We start from the raw sequence: 16,976 nt of genomic DNA, 5'->3' as shown, positions 1-16,976 counted from the left end.
GTGCGGTCTCCCTCCCCTGCAAGAGATGTGAAGGGCCTTGAGGAAGCCACCAGCCTTTTTGAGCAGCCTTGGGTTGCAGAAAGAGCCTGCCTTGGGGTCCCAGCAAGGAGGGCCAAATCCTGCCCGCCGCTGTTTACAACAATGTGAAGTGGCCCTTCATTGATATACAGTATGGGGATGAGACATTCCTGGTCTTGTAATTCCACAAAACATTGATGAAAAACTAAGTGACAAAACATGGGTTGTCTATGTAGTTTATTGAAGGCAAAATGGGAAGAACCTTTGACAATCAGTAAACGCTAAGACAGCATTACTAGGATTTAGACAAATACAACTGGGCATCAGCCTGAAACATACCGTGCACCAAGAGCTCCCAGAAACTTCATTTGGAGGCACAGGTGCTCAATAAAGTTGGGGGTGGGGGGGGAACGGTAATGAGAAAATTGGACCAAAGAACGCATTTTTCAGGACATGAAGGCTGCGTCGACATGGCAAAGTTATACCAAAATAACAGCAAAAGCAACGAGGGGTCCTGGGGCACCTTATAGACTAATAGAAGTGTATGAGCATAAGCTTTCGTGGGCAAAGACCCACTTCAGCAGATGCAGACGACGAAGTGGGTCTTTGCCCATGAAAGCTTATGCTCATACATTTCCGTTAGTCGAAAAGGTGCCACAGGACCCCTTGTTGCTTTTGCAGATCCAGACTAACATGGCTACCCCTCTGATATGAAACAACAGCAGTTATTGTCGTAAAAAACTTTGGTGGCCCCCCCGAAACGACACACACGCTATTGCAAAATAAAATCAAAATACCAACTGCGTTATTTCAATTCCAATAAACCTCATTCCACGAGGAATAACGCCTATTTCAAAATAGGCTCTAGTAAGACATGGAATAGCGCTATTTTGAAATAAGACATGATGGGCTCCAATGGCTTTATTTCAAAATAGCGCTATGGACCTGGAAGTGCTATTTTGAGATAGCCGGGTGTGATTTCAAAATGCATTTTGTGCATGGATATGTGATTTTGAAATACAGTATTTCAAAATAACCATTCTGAAATATCTTATTTCACAATAACACTGCCATGCAGACATAGCCCATCAGTATATATGAATTCAGTTGAATTTGGCAAATAGTTTCAGCTGAAAAAAAAACAACAACCTTCAAGTAAATGTTTCAGATAAACAGACATAGTTCACTTAGGAAAAAATCTAAAACAATTAATTCAGAAGTGTCATTTTGATTCCACCTTCTGTCTCAAAAAACATCAGTAGGATTCAATCTAGAAAACATTGTTTAAATTTGACATGCAAAACCTTTCATTATAACCTGCAAGAAATTTTTTTCAATTTTTCATTTTGGCAAGGAAAAAAATCGGTTATCGGAAACCATTTTTTTTTTATTTTTCACCTCTGCTACCAAACGGACAAAGAGTAATTATTCAACCCAGTTCGAAGTGCAAAAGCTTCTAAAAAATCAAACCCATGAAAAACACAACCTGCCAAGGCAAATAAGGATGACCCATACTCAACTTCAAGCCAGCTCCATTAAAATATGCTTTGTTTATCTGTACACAAAATGTGCTTCAGAAATTGAAATTTCCTTAATTGACATTTCTACGTTGGAAAATGCATCATTAAACAGCTCTAAAAACAAAGTTCTCCAATTCACTGAGAGAGAGAAATGCTCTTACATCTGGGAATATTTAAATCACTGCTCTAATTTCTGAATCACTTTAAGGCTGCGTCTACACGTGCACGCTACTTCGAAGTAGCGGCAGTAACTTCGAAATAGCGCCCGTCACGTCTACACGTGTTGGGCGCTATTTCGAAGTTGAAATCGACGTTAGGCGGCGAGACGTCGAAGTCGCTAACCCCATGAGCGGATGGGAATAGCGCCCTACTTCGACGTTCAACATCGAAGTAGGGACGTGTAGACGATCCGCGTCCCGCAACATCGAAATAGCGGGGTCCTCCATGGCGGCCATCAGCTGGGGGGTTGAGAGATACTCTCTCTCCAGCCCTTGCGGGGCTCTGTGGTCACCGTGGGCAGCAGCCCTTAGCCCAGGGCTTCTGGCTGCTGCTGCTGCAGCTGGGGGTCCGTGCTGCATATACAGGGTCTGCAACTAGTTGTTGGCTCTGTGTATCTTGCACTGTTTAATGAAAGTGTGTCTGGGAGGGGCCCTTTAAGGGAGCGGCTTGCTGTTGAGTCCGCCCCGTGACCCTGTCTGCAGCTGTGCCTGGCTCCCTTATTTCGATGTGTGCTACTTTGCCGTGTAGACGTTCCCTCGTTGTGCCTATTTCGATGTTGGGCTGAGCAACGTCGAAGTTGAACATCGACGTTGCCAGCCCTGGAGGACGTGTAGACGTTATTCATCGAAATAGCCTATTTCGATGTCGCAACATCGAAATAAGCTATTTCGAAGTTGGGTGCACGTGTAGACGTAGCCTATATGTGCTGTCAGAAGAGCTTGTTTCCATTTAGAAATAGCATGATTCATAAAGCTGCCAGAAAACCCAGCGAGAGGGCAATGCAATTAACAGGCCCATGGGAGGGCTGTCCAGCAGCTCAGAAAATGCCTAAAGGCAGCGACTCACTGAAATCCAAAGACATGATGAGCTGAAGGAAATAATAGTGCTGTAAACACCCGTTGGTAAGGCTTTGAAGGGATGCACAGTCAGAACGAGGAGACTATTAAACCTGTGACTTCCATGACCCAGCTCGCTCAGCCTGATGAATGCTTCTCGGCAGTCGGGGATTTTGCAATGTGGGGGCAGAGAATTCTTTTCATGTCATTTTGGAACGGGTGGCTCTGTGCTTACTCTTTGCATGGGGCAACTCCTGGCTGTGCCACCAGCATCTTACAGAGTACTACCCTCCTATGGAACTATGCAGGTTTCTTTCACTACACAACTTCCTGGAACAACCTTGTTAGATGCCCCAGTTCCAGAATTACCTACGGCTCCAGTGCTGGGTGCTCCAGCTGGAGAGCTGCCTAAATATTGGATGATAAATCCCCCAGTTTCAATGGTGCACACGCCACTTCCAAGCTGTCCGCTACTGGCAACACACTGTCCATCTGGGCAGCAAGCCATGCCTCCAGAGGCTTGTCCTGTGCCTCCAGAGCTGGTTACAACTTTGGAACTGTAATTGCTATCTCCAGAGACAATCCCTCCAGGTGGACACCAGTTCATACCTCCCAGGAGGGGGTGGCTACATGCAGAGCTGACCACCCCTCTGGATAGGCAACCACCACTTCTGGAGCTGAACCCTCCTGGTAGACAGCTGTCGGCACCTTCGGGGATGCATGGTCTACCTGAAATGCTGACTACACTTCTAGGGCAGACCCCTAAACTTCTGGAACTGAAACCCCCACTTGCAGAGCTGCATTTGCTATACCCGGAGCTGTAACCTCTACTTAAAGAGCCGTAACCACATCCACCTCCAGCGCCAGGCACTGCACCACCGTCGCCAGCTACGTGCGATGAGTTGGTGACCACAGCTGCAAGAAAACACAGATCCAGTAAGTTGACCTGAAAATTGGCCAGATCACGGGAAAAAAAAAATCTCCAAAACCTGGAGGATTCCAGTTGTAAATCCTCGGATTACTTACATACACTCACGGGGGTCCCTGAACATATCCTGTTGGGGAAACAAGAGAAAGATGAGCAATTTATCCCATCAGCAGCCAGGAACATCCTGAGCATTTACTCCAACAACTTCGGGGAACTTGATGTTCATTTTATTGTCTTCTCAGCCTAACAACCAATGAACCAGCATTCCCTCAAAGCCAGCTGCCCAGGGGAGATTCAGGTACCATCCTGCTGATTAGGAGAGCACCCACAGTTGGCAGAACAAAATTTGTTCCTCCCATGGAAGGAGAAAATTAGAGGGAATCCTGAAACCAACCCACTCTATCCTTAAGTGTCTCTCTCGTCCTCTCCATCGCATCCTGTTCAGGGTGGAGGCTCTCACTCGTAAGATCATCTTGTTCAATGGAGCCTCAGAGCTGTTCTGGGTTTCCTAAGCAATCCCCACCTCCATCACAGGAAACTCAGAGAGTTCCAGAGTCCCGCTTTTAAACTCACCGGCTTTCTTCTCCTTCCAGCAGTTTCTTGTAGGTCGTGATCTCGATATCCAGGGCCAGCTTGACATTCAGGAGCTCCTGGTAGTTACGGAGCATTCCTGCCAGCTCGTCCTTGGCTTTCTGGAGAGCATTCTGCAGCTCCACGTGTTTACCACGGGCATCTTTCAGGGCACAGTCCCCGCGCTGCTCTGCATCACAAATGGCTGTTTGCAGACAGGCGATCTGTCGTGGGAGAAAACAGAATGCGTTGCTGACCCATCGGGGTGTGTTTGCCAGCGTTCCCTCTCAGAGGAGCACACAGGCAGCTGCCCAGGAGAGATTCCCGTGTCGCCCAGCTGATTAGCAGAGCCCCCCCACAATGGGCAGCCTGTGTTTATACTGGTGGTGTACATCTGCCCATGCGTCAGTGCACATAAAATTTATTCTGCCCATGGATGGAAAACCTAAGCCTGGTCTGTACCAGAGTTCCAAATCCAGCCTCTGGATTTGCATCCCAGGTGTCAGCTCCAAATCAGAAGAACGGTGACCTGGCTGAGGAAAGCCTAGCATATTGGGAGCTGTATTCCTTCTTCCATGGCCTTCTTTCAAGGCTTTGAGAGGGACCGTAACAAGGTCTTGCCTGTTACAGGACTGATGACATGGCTTAGTTATATGGCACAATTTTGGCCCCTCCCTCAAAGACGTGAAGTATTGGCCACTACCGAAGACTAGAGACCAAGCTTGGTGGCGTAGCCGGTACGTCGTGGTCACTAACAGGAGCATCACTGCTTGAGCACCTCTTAGTGGCTGGATGTGGTACCTCAGTCCATTTCTCACTCACAACACCTCCTTCAGGAGGCCAGCCAACCTTGGTGGTACTGCACTTACGTAACCTTCCAAATGAGTCATCAATAAACCCTTTCCAGGGTATCTGAATCACAGAATCATAGAACAATAGAGCTGGAAGAGACCTAAAAAAGCCATCAAGTCCACCCCCTGCTGTAAGCAGGACCAAACCCATCAGATCGAGGCAAGACTTAAACACCTCCAGGGATGGAGACTCCACTACTTCCCTGGGTAGGCCATTTCAATGCTTCACCACCTTCGTAGTGAAAAAGTTTTTCCTAATGTTCAACCTGGACCTTCCCAACCGCAACTTGAGACCATTGTTCCATGTTCTGCCATTGGTGACCACTGTGAACAGCCTCTCTCCAGCCTCTTTGCAACCTCCCTTCAGTAAGTTGAAGGTTGTTATCAAGTTCCCCCTCAGTCTTCTCTTCTGCAGACTAAACAGTCTCAATTCCCTCAACCTTTCTTCATAAGTCTTATGCTCCAGCCCCCTAATTATTTTGGTCGCCCTCCACTGGACCCTCTCCAGTGTGTCCACATCCTTCCTATAATTGGGGGCCCAAAACTGGACACAATACTCCAGATGCGGCCTCACCAAAGCCGAATAAAGAGGAACAATCACTTCTTTGGACCTACTGGCTATGCTCCTCTTGATGCAACCTAATATGCCATTAGCCTTCTTGGCTACAATGGCACACTGTTGACTCATATCCAGCTTCTCGTCCACTACAACTCCCAGGTCCTTTGCTGCAAAACTACTACCGAGCCAGTCAGACCCCAGCCTGTAACAAAGCTTGGGATTCTTCTGGCCCAAGTGCAGGACTCTGCACTTGTCCTTATTGAACCTCATCAGATTTCTTGCAGCGCAGGCTTCCAATTTGTCTAAGTTAGTCTGGACCCTGTACTCCAGGATAATCCAGCGTATCTACCTCTCCTGCTAGTTTAGCGTCATCCGCAAACTTGCTGAGGGTGCAATCTAACCCCTCATCCAGGTCATTGATAAATATGTTGAACAGAATAGGACCCAGAACCGAACCTTGGGGCACTCCACTAGAAACGGACCGCCATCCCAATATCAAGCCGTTGATCACTACCCACTGGGCCTGACCTTCTAGCCAGCTTTCTATCCATCTTACCATCCATTTATCCAATCAACATTCCTTTAACTTGCTGACAAGAATATTGTGGGAGACCGTGTCAAAAGCTTTGCTAAAGTAGAGATAAATCACATCCATTGATTTTGCCCTATCCACAGAGCCAGTTATCTCATCGTAGAAACTAATCAGATTGGTCAAGCATGACTTGGTCTTCATGAATCCATGCTGACGATTCCTGATCAGTCTCCCCTCCTCCAAGTGCCTCAAAATGACTTCCTTGCGGAGCTCCTCCATGATTTTTCCAGGGACTGATGTAAGACTGACCAGCCTATAGTTTCCTGGATCATCCTTCTTCCCTTTTTTAAAGATGGGCACTACATTTGCCTTTTTCCAGTCATCTGGCATCTCTCCCGATCTCCACAACTTTTGAAAGATAACAGCCAAGGGCTCATCAACAACATATGCCAACTCCCTCAGAGTTCTAGGATGAGTTAGGTCCAGGCCTATCGATTTATGTACAGATAAACAACCTATCTGCCTTTACTATGGCCTATAATCCGGCCTCTGGGCCCCTTTAATTACAGCCCTATCCTCTTTGTGGGGTTGAGAACATTTTGCCTGTAGCCAGCAGGGGAACCTGGGTCTGTCCGCTACCCTGGGGTCCCACCCAGGGGCCCTCTACACAGCAGCCAGATGCTGCTTACCTCAGCCCTTCACTGCATTTTCTTTTGAGCCATCACCTACTGGCACTTTTTCCTAAAGTAGTTCTTCTTTTGTAATCCCTACCTATAAATTCATCCAGATGTAACTTCAGAGGTGCTGAGACCACAGACAAGGGAGAGTGAAATCTCTGCTCTACAACCTTAGCTGAGAGCCATCTGGCTTTTAGCTCACATTATAGAGCAGGGGCGGGCAATAACTTTCACAGAGGGGCTACTTCACGAATTTTGGTACTCATCGTGAACTGGCTCTGGGCCCCCTGGAAGGGGCGGGGCCTTGGGCAGAACAATTGGGGCGGTGGCTTCAGTCAGAGACAAAGAGTGTGTGAGTATGAAAGAGAAACACTTTGACTAGCGAGTTTTGCCAACAAAACGGGTGGAATGTCCACACACGAAATGCGGTTTGTTGACGGTACATCACTTCTGCTGACAACCTTCTGCCTCTCCCAGACGACGAAGAGTGCCTTTTGGGGACGCTCTGGGGGGGGCATGCTCTCAACAGACAGGGCATCCTGAACAACGAGCAGCCATGTCTGCTGTGCTTCCAGACACCTGTTTTGTCGCAAGCAGAGCCAGGCAGTCCAGCCACTCTGTCAACAGAGCGGAGCTCTCTTCTGATTGGGTTTTGCATGTGGCTGCACTCTGTTGACAGACATTTTGTCAGGAAATCTCTTCTGATGGTGTTGGCTGCAGATGGAGCAAGGGGCAGCTGAACACATGCTGCTGGCTGTAAGTACGCATGCTCACCTCATCAGCTGAACAGGCTGGAGAGAAATGCTTAGTGGGCTGGATCTGGGGCTGGTTTTGCCCACCCCTGCTATAAAGACACATGGTGTTAGCCCCTAAGGTTGCGTGTTCATTTCCTCCTGCCAACGACCCAGCCTCTCAGCCTTACACAGAGAGAACCTCTGGCTAATTGTTGAGTTCCTTTGTCCAGAGAGCAGCCCCTTCCCTCACTCATCCAATCTCAGCTTGGAACTGACCTATGCAGGCCCCCTCACAATTTTTATATGCACCCACTGGGCTCTAACTGGCCAGACATATTTGTTTTTTCAAGAGAATGACAAGGTCTGTTTTGCAATTCCTCTCACTACATCTCCCAGATGCTAAAATGGGGCAGATGAGGTAACCCAAAGGAAAAATGAAGATGAGGAAGAAAAAGGCGACTTTGAGGAGACCAGAATTGAGAAAGAAAAGGCTTGCTTGTTGCAAGACTACTGATCTCACTGACACTCCATTCAATAACTGCCTCCGTAAAACCCTCCGGATCCGCTAACCGTACACCATCAACAACCAAGACCTGTGGCAACTGACTCACCAGCTTCCTGCCGAAGAAGAAACCAGAAAGAGAAGATGGTGGTGGATGGGACAGACCCTTTAGAAAAGCAACCACCAACATCACAAGGCAAGCCTGAAGTTGGAACCCACAAGAAAAAAGGAAAAGAGGGCACCCAAGAAACACCCAGCGTAGAGACGTGACAGCGGACACTAAAAAGGTAGGACTCGCCTGGTCAGAACTAGAAAAGATCATCCAGGACAGGGAAAGCTGGCTAAGGGTTGTCAATGGCCTATGCTCCAAGATGTACAAGTGGAAGAGGCTTACGACTACTACATTAACACTCGTCATCCCTAATTTTCAAAGGTTGGTAGGAAGCAATAAGAAGGGAGAGAACCTGGTTCTCCTTTACACTCCAGCCCTATCTCTGGCAACGTAAAGAGCTCTTCAAAAGAAGATCAATGTAATTTACACCCACTCTATGGCCTTTGGAAGAGTGGTGTAAAAACATAATTGAAAACAGGGCCCAAAATCACTTTTCCTTCTATTCTGTGCCATTTCCCTTTCCCCATTATCCCTACTTTCCTTGACCCAGAGAGGCTATGACAGTTCTCAAAATCCTGAAATCAACAAGTTGCAGAAGTGAAATGACGTCTCATAAAATGCCCAAGACTGCTTATGCCGAATAAATCTGTCAGTTTTTAAGATGCCACAGGACTCCTCGTTATTAATGTAGATCCTGTTTGCAGCATTGTTGTAGGGTTGCCAATTTTGGTAAGATATATTCCAGGTGGTTTCGTGTCATGGCATCATCTTTAATTAAAGATTAATCTGTAATTCCTAGGCTCTCCAGGATAATCCTAGAGGGTTGGCAGCCCTGTCTTCAATAATACCATATGTATTTGTTCATAAGATGACTTTTTTGGGTTACAAAAAGTGAATCAAAGAGTGAGGGTCGGCTTATGAACAGGTCGGTAAATATTGCCTGGAAGCACGTCAGGATAAGCTGCTGGCGCGCCCGGGTGTTTTGACACTTCAGGTAAATAGGCACCGTTCCCACAATTCCCAGCAGCTGTGATTCCTTGTTCCCAGCCAACGAGAGCAGCAGGAAGCAGCATGGGCTGACGGACATGCTGGGCACCACCATTTGGCCAGGAACAGTGAATTGCAGACACTGGGAGCTGCAGGGCTCTGTGACCACTGATGCTTCAGGTAAACAAAATATCCTGGTGTGCCAGCAGCTTTCTGGGATGGGCTGGGATACAAAGATTGCCAAGCACTGCACTACGGGCTCAGTTTATGAATGACTAAGGGCAATTATCCATTTTTGACTATTCACCTTTTGGAGGGAGGGCTTATAAACAAACAGGCTAATGATCAATTACAGGTCGCACCCTCTACAATTGGCACTCTCTGGTCAGGCGGAATCTCTCGTCAGCCAAGACCAGGGATGTTCCTGGACCAGAGAGCTGTGGCAGGAGGGCAACCAGCTGGTAATCCTGGGGGGGGCAGCGAGGCCAGGGCCAGAGGCAACATTCCCCGTCAGCTCCATGGGACACTGGCACCAGAGTGCCAGCTTCCCCCAGCTGCCCCACAAGGCCAGAAAGCTGGAGATGGGGTCAAGGCTAAGGAGCTATTTGCAGTGACAAGCCAGTCAAAGAGATGGGTAGCCAGAGACCTGGGGGGGGGGGGCATTAACCTCCCCAGTCCAGAAAAATCCCTCATTCAGGACCACTGATGACCTGAGGGTGCCGGACCAGGCAGGTGCAACCTGCATACACAGTATTTCAAATTGTGCAGTCGTGTCGCACTTTAGAGACTAAAAAAACAAAGTGCTACGGGACTGGTGGTTTGTTTTGTTACAATACAGACTAACAGCCACCACTCTGTTACTATTCAAATTGTGTGTGTGTGTGTGTGTGTGTGTTTAATATTTGGCCTTGCGCATTCCAGCCATCTCTAGAGCGCTGCATGGATACAACATTTGTATTCACCTCCACATCTGCAAATGTGATCTGTGGGTGTGGATAGCTGCTGATAGAAAGCAGGTATCTGTGAATCTGCAGGGCTCTAACCATCTCAGCTGACTCCTGGTTCATGCTACAGACCCTATAGCATCATTCAGAACCAGGGCTTAATTCCCAGCCATGTTATATATATATATATATATATATATATATACACACACACACACACACACAATTGGACAAACACATCTCCTAGAAGTGGAAGGGACCTTGGGAGGTCATCTTGTCCAGTCCCCTGCCCTCTTGGCAGGACCAATCATCATTTCTGACATCTATTTGCCCCAATCCTTAAATGGCCCCCTTGAGGATTGAACTCACAACCACAAGTACAGCAGATGACTGCTCAAACCACTCAGCTATTCTTCCCTGTCCCCAAAATTGAGGTCATCTAGTCTCATGCCCTCTTGGAAGGACCAAATCCCATCACTGAGGTCTATTTGCCTTAATCCCTAAATGGCCTCCTTCAGGATTGAACTCCTAACCCTCAGTTTAATAGGCCAATGCACAAACCACTGAGCTATCCCCCCACCCTTTGCTATCTTCAAAGATATCTTTCCTACTAAATACACCAAACCCAGCCCATCCAACGGGAAAGCAAAACATCAAAATCACTCCAACCTGTTTCTTTACATGCTCCGTCTCCGCCTGCAGCTTCTGGATCAGCCGGGTTAGTTCTGCGATCTCACGTTTGTTTCTGTCCAGATCTTCACAGTATCTGACCCTTTCATCCTGCAGCTCCTGGAACTGATATCCCAAAACAAGTGGGTTGTTAATTGAAGCTGCCTCATGTGACAGCCTCTATGGTACTGGTGTCATTTACTACGCACCCTGGTTTGGTACAAAGCATTGACTTCTTCTTTGCTCCTCTGAGCATTCTCTTTATACCAGCCTTCGACGTTCTTGATGATGCAGTCCGTGTCCAGGTCTCTGCTGTTGTCCATCTTCACAACAACTGCAGTGTCACACAACTGGCCATCCATCTGAGCTTTCTCCTGCAATGGCATTAAAGTCTTAGGTATTCTTCCCTCCCTTGTCTACGCTCCCATGGGGCTGACTCAAGGACAAAGGGGCACTCTCCACAGAGCTAGTTCTGATTCTGCAAGCAAAGACCCCTATAAAGGGCTTTTCCTGCCAGAAATAGAGTTCTTTCCTCTTAGGAGTAGGGCAGGCCACTCAGGTAGGGAGAACGTGTCAAATTTCTGTTGGCTTTGAGGAGGAAGAGACAGGTCTCCTTGTTCCCACGCATATTGTTTTGTCGCTAGATGGCTCCAAGGTAAAGATTCATGCATTCCAGTGCAGTCTTATATAGGCTTCAGAGTTGCACGTTTAGAGGTGGACTAGTAAATGTTTCTTAGGCTACATCTACACTAGGCAAAGAAAGTCAACCACAGATATGCAATTGCGTTTCTAGAATCAATGTAGCTGTACTTAGCTAACTTGGCCATCCCTACTGGGTAAAGTAGACAGGAGAGTTTCTCCTGTTGATCCCCCTTACTCCTTGCATCTTGCAAGAAGTACAGGGGTTGAATGCTGACCCCTGACAGGTTGATTTCGCGTGTCCATACTGGACATGTGAAACTGAACCCTGAGCGGATCAATCTTCTGGGGAAATGTAGACATAGCCTCAGAGACAGATAATCACCCAGATGGAGTTTCTAGCTATGGAGTCCTTACTGCCTGTAGTAATTTGCACTCTGGGCAACAGGATGGCAATTTCAAGGTGAAACGTTGTAGTAAGGTTCCATGAAAGTCACATGGGCTGTGGAACTGATAGCAAGGTGGGTGGGGGGGAGGCCTGGCTTCCTGTTGCAGAAGGGGTGTGGCCAAGGGCACCTGGGCACCCCCTCTACCTCCTGCTCCCTCAGAGCTATGCACAGAGCTGGGCCCAGGACAACTTTTCCCTTTTGCCCTTCCCCGTCGGCAGATCTGGGCATGGGAAGAATGCTTACCTCTTCAAACACACATCTCAGAAATTCCAGCTTTGGCTTCAACAAGCTCATGTTCACCTCCAGCTCTTCATTGTGCAGCAAGACAGAATCTGCCTCCTAAGGGACAACAAAGGACATAGGAAATGCAAACAATGAGAGAACAGAATCAGAAGCAAAGTCACGATCTGTTCCCATCAGGCTTGCAGAGAAGAATGTCTCGATTTTCAAGACTTCCTCAAGGGACTCCCCAGTCTCCCAGAGGAAATCAGCCCATCTCAAAAGCAATGAGAAAGAAAAGTCTTCTTCGTTATTTAAGACATGGCATTAACTAACGAACGTTTAAATATGGACTTTGAGCTGCAGCAGTGGGGGCTTAAGTTGGATAGAAAGAAAAACTCCCTAAATGTCAGGGTAGTTAAGCACTGGAATAAGTTGCCTAGGGAGGCTGTGGAATCTCCATCACTGGAGATATTTAAGAGCAGGTTGCCTGGGCATCTGTCAGAGATAGCCTAGATAGGGCTTGGTCCTGTTGTGAGGGCAGGAGTCTGGACTTGATGACTTCTCGAGGTCCCTTTCAGGTCTATGGTTCTATGTATGCAGTGGGATTTCTTCTTCCCCCCTCATTTTCTGAGATCAACTCACAATGGGATTTAGCAAGGAAGAAAAATTAAGATGCCCTTTCTTATAGGATTAAAGCATCTGTCATTAGTGGGCCTTTCCATTGTTGTTTAGCTATAACATTTTTTTCTTTATCCATGGGGCCTAACTTATAAACTATGCCATGAACGGCATCTTGAGTGGGTTAGCTTTGCTTGTGGTTTAAAGCAATGAGAGTGGCTCTGATTTTAATGCTATTCCACTTCTTCTCCCATTCCTATCTATATCCTTTTCCCCCCCATCTCCAGTGTGCATGCAAATGTAACCCACATACCTAGGTGTGGCTCACTGTCCCACGTAGCGGCACCTAGACCGCTTACAGAGAGACAGAATGAGGCCAGGTCTATACTAGACAGTAAAGTCAATTGTAGATACACAATTCTAGCTAAGGCAATTGCAGAGCTGGAATTGACTTATCTGCAATTGACTTACCTGGACGTCCTCACTTAGGGAAGTTGATGGGAGAAACTCTCCCATCAAGGTCCCTTACTCCTTGCGACATTGAGGAGTATGGGGTCGACTGCTGACACAGACAGTTTGATTTCACACGTCCCTACTAGGTGCACGAAATCGAAATCCAAAGAGTGACCCTGACCTTGTCGAAGATGGACACTCAGTCTCCTCTACGGCCTTAACTGAGAGCCAGCTGGCTTTTAGCTCAAACTATACAGGCTCCTGCCCAGAGGTCCCAGGTTGGAGTCTGGGCGTGGGCCATGACGCCAAGACATTCCTGTTCACCATGCCACCATCACTAGCTATCTTCTAATAACTTCCTGCGGCTGCAGCCTCCATGCAAAACGGTTACAGCTCTTTTTACAGAACCATGCTTCCTCTTCCAGCCCCTGGCATGGCTCACCTTCTTGAGAAGCACAAAGTCGGCCTCTGCAGCTGTGCGCCGACTGATTTCCTCTTCATATCTGTGGGAAAAGAGAAGAGACAGCAGGAGGTCAGCCCTTGCTTTGTCAGCCCAAGCAAGTGCCATCACACACAAAGGCAGTATTTTCTTTTTCCAACTTGACCTCAAGGACAGGTATCTTTCACCATTGCAAATGCCAGTTAATATGATGTCATTATACCAGCTAAAGACGGAAATAATTCAGTACAGGTTGGACCTCTCAAATCCAGAACCTTGGGACCTGACCAGTGATGGACAAGAGAATTTGCCAGACCACAGGATGTCACTTTTTCTAGCTGCATTGCCAACACTTCTACTGCTTTCTGGGCAGTTAGAAGCTATTTAGGGGCAGGATAGCTCACTGTTTGAGCAGGAGCCTGCTAAACCTAGGGTTGTGCATTCAATCCTTGAGGCAGCCATTTAGGGCTCTGGTGCAAATTGATTTAAAAAAAAAAAAAAAGGGTGGGGTAGGGGATGGTGTTAGGTCCTAGCAGGGAACTGGATTCCATGACCTCCCGAGGTCCCTTCCGGATCTATGAGATATGTATCTCCATAGACGTATGTGTAGATAGATAGATATTAATTACAGCTAAATAACAGCACAGAACACTGAGATCTACTGTTCTGGATTAGAGGGATTCAGCCTTCAATGAATGAGGATGCGTCTTTCACTTCAGCTGATGGAGAATGTAAGAAACAGGCAGAGTGAGAAGGAAGCAAGTGACAGACAATCTCTTACTTGCATTTGACTTCATCCACAAGCCCCCTTGACGCAGACTCTGCACTGACCAGTTGTTCCTTGTCATTTAGCAGAACCTCAAGCTGCTTCTTTAGGCTGCAGATGTAATTCTGAAAGCACTGCTCCAGATTCTTCCGCGGGGCTGGAGGAACACATTGCTGCAAGAGGTTCCATTTGGTCTCCAGCACCTTGTTCTGCTGCTCCAGGTGTCGAACCTGTAAACCAACATTTGGCCATTTTTTTAAAAAAAGTCTCCAAAACTGGCCATGGAAGAATGGAAAGAAATAAACTGGGACCCTGAGTTAAATTGTCCTCTGATTCTGGAGTTATTATTAGTATTCCAGAGAGAAGGAATAGAATATGTGGCGACTAGACAGGTAAAGGGAACAGATTGTTATGAAATGCTACTGAATAGCAAATCCCCCTTCCTCAGAATAATCAAAATATAATTCAAGGTCACATATATTTTAAGACAACAAATATTGTTTTCTATTCACTTTCTTATTACATGTTGAACCGCTCTAATCCGGACCACTTGCATCCTGCAAAATCCCTAATCCGGCATGACTTTAATTAGCTGAGCAACCACTTATGGAGACACACATCTCGTAGAGCTGGAAGAGACCTCAGGAGGTCATCGAGTCCAGTCCCCTGCCCTCGTGGCAGGACCAAGCACCATTTCTTTTGGGATCTATTTGCCCTAGATCCCTAAATAGCCCCCTCAAAGATTGAGCTCCCAACCCTGGGCTTAGCAGGCCAGAGCTCAAACTTATCATGGGAGTTGTCTAGTTTCCCAGGGTCCTATAAATTTGTTTACAGCTGCCAGTTCCGTGCTCTTATTTAGCTGTAATTTACCCCTTAATGTCTTCTAAGAGCCCAATAAGCAATGGACATGTTGATAATGTGCTAGACAATACTGACCATCCATAATCCAACAACTTCGTTTGGCTGGCACCAGTCAGGTCCAGAGGGTGCCAGACTAGAGCAGTTCAACCTGTTCATGTATCCATTGGCTTTGAAACGCCCAGGAACAAAATTACTATAACTTTGTGTGTCAAACATAAACAGCAAAAGAACAAGAAAATAAATTTAGATAAAATAAAAAGTATTCCTAATTTTGTTTTTCTGGTGCCTTCTCATCTACGTACTTGGAAGTAGCTTAAAGTCAAAGGAAAACAAAATGGACACAATACTCCAGTTGAGGTTTAGTCCAGGCAGAACAGAGGGGAACAATTACTTTTTACTTACAACACTCCTGCTCATGCATCCCGAAATATTTGTTTGTAACACTGACATAACGTGGGCCACAGAATTTTACACAGTGTTTCCTGCATCCAAATTCATAACCTCTGGTTGAGACAGAGAAGGTCTTCAGAAAGTTATCTAGCCTTGATTTAAAGCCTTCAAGCGAAGGAGGGTCTCCAAAGGGTTAAGTATTTCAGTGGATCTTGGGGCATGAGCCATCTCCAGTTACCTGAATCTGGGTGCCTTTTCACTGATTTCAGTACGTATTGTTGTAGCCCTTAGACTAAGGACAAGCTGTTGTTCTGCTTCCACAGGTCAGAGTCGGAACTTGGGAAATATGGGTCTGGCTGCAGATCTGGATTAGGAACATGGCAGCAAGGGTCAATCTCTGTTTTATTAAAAGAAATAGAGGGCACGTCTATAGGGTATGTCTATATTTACCAAGAGATTGACCTGTTTAGGGTTGATCGTCCAGAGTTTGATTTTGCACACCTGGTAAAGACACATGAAATCGATTGCTCTGGGGTCAGCAGTTGACCTGTACGCCTCCTCTCACGCGGATTAAGGAAGGCTGACGGGAGAAACTCTCCCATCGACCTCCTTCAGCAAAGACAGACCTGACAGTCAGTTGCAGACTCATTGATTTTAGCTATGCCATTACCATAGCTAGAACTGCGTATCTGCAGTCGACCGGAAGGTCTAGTGTAAACCAAGCCATGGGCTCACCTTGTCTATGAAGCAGGCGAATTGCGTGTTCAAGGTCTTCATCTCCTCCCTTTCCTGTTCTCGAGCCTGATGCTCTTGTGGGTCGACTCCCACGCTCAGAGGCTTCAGGAGGGACTTGTCCACGCTGACCCCTTGGATACCTTCACTCCTGCAACTGGCGTAACCTCCAAAAGGTCCGTAGCTTCTAGATCCACAGGAGCCTACTCTGCTGCTAAAACCTCCAGCAGTGCCATAACCTGCATTGCCCCAAACTGCGTCACTATCACCATGACCCCCAGGGCATCCAGCACCATTAGTGCAGGCCGCAGCATCAGAGAACCTTGTGCTTCCGCCAAAGTGGGTGATACTCTTGCTGCTGTATCCCCCGACAATGCATCTTCCCGCAGGTGGGCCCGCGGAGGCAGTGTAGGTTTTATGCCCACTGAGGCTACAGGTGTCAGAAGCAGAACTGAAGCCTTTTTGTCCAACAGCAGAGCTTACAAAAAACGCCTGTCTCTTCATGGCAGCTTGTCAGAACTGGGAATAAGTATCAGGGGAGCTGTGTGGCTGGACAGCAACAAAAAGGGAAGGAGAAAGGACTCCTGTGGTGTGATACTTTGACATTACCCCTTATATAGCACAGTGACGCTGGGCTTGGCTGGATCTGAAATTTAATTTCAAGTTTTCAAGGGGATGGTTGGTATAGCAGCAGTAGATGCTTTGCAACCTGCAAGGCTTCTCTGTAAACGTTAGCCACTTAGGAAATA

General features: G+C 47.1%; 1 protein-coding gene across 1 annotated transcript; it reads right to left on the bottom strand.

The window, feature by feature from the left end:
* Positions 1–2,885: 2,885 nt before the first annotated feature.
* On the bottom strand, positions 2,886–16,731 carry LOC142003479 (keratin, type II cytoskeletal 73-like). Its single transcript, XM_074980454.1, has 9 exons — positions 16,231–16,731; positions 14,260–14,474; positions 13,482–13,542; positions 11,990–12,085; positions 10,868–11,032; positions 10,659–10,784; positions 4,095–4,315; positions 3,620–3,648; positions 2,886–3,508 (listed from the first exon to the last, which is right to left on the bottom strand). The coding sequence occupies exons 1-9, from the start codon at positions 16,729–16,731 to the stop codon at positions 2,886–2,888; spliced, it is 2,037 nt and encodes a 678-aa protein (XP_074836555.1).
* Between the last annotated feature and the right edge of the window lie 245 nt (positions 16,732–16,976).

Source organism: Carettochelys insculpta, chromosome 29 (genome assembly GCF_033958435.1).
Source record: "Carettochelys insculpta isolate YL-2023 chromosome 29, ASM3395843v1, whole genome shotgun sequence".
Lineage (NCBI taxonomy): Eukaryota > Metazoa > Chordata > Testudines > Carettochelyidae > Carettochelys > Carettochelys insculpta.
Note: the sequence above shows the minus strand (reverse complement) of the source record. Positions and strands in the feature narration are given on the sequence as shown.

Bases quoted from the DNA above. Each gene is read 5' to 3' on its own strand.
- LOC142003479 (XM_074980454.1), bottom strand. From the start codon at position 16,731: ATGAAGAGACAGGCGTTTTTTGTAAGCTCTGCTGTTGGACAAAAAGGC. The intron at 3,649-4,094 runs GTGAGTTTAAAA...TTTCCCCAACAG, and splicing joins CTGGAAGGAGAAGAAAGCCG to GATATGTTCAGGGACCCCCG. The intron at 3,509-3,619 runs GTAAGTAATCCG...GTTTTCTTGCAG, and splicing joins AGGGACCCCCGTGAGTGTAT to CTGTGGTCACCAACTCATCG.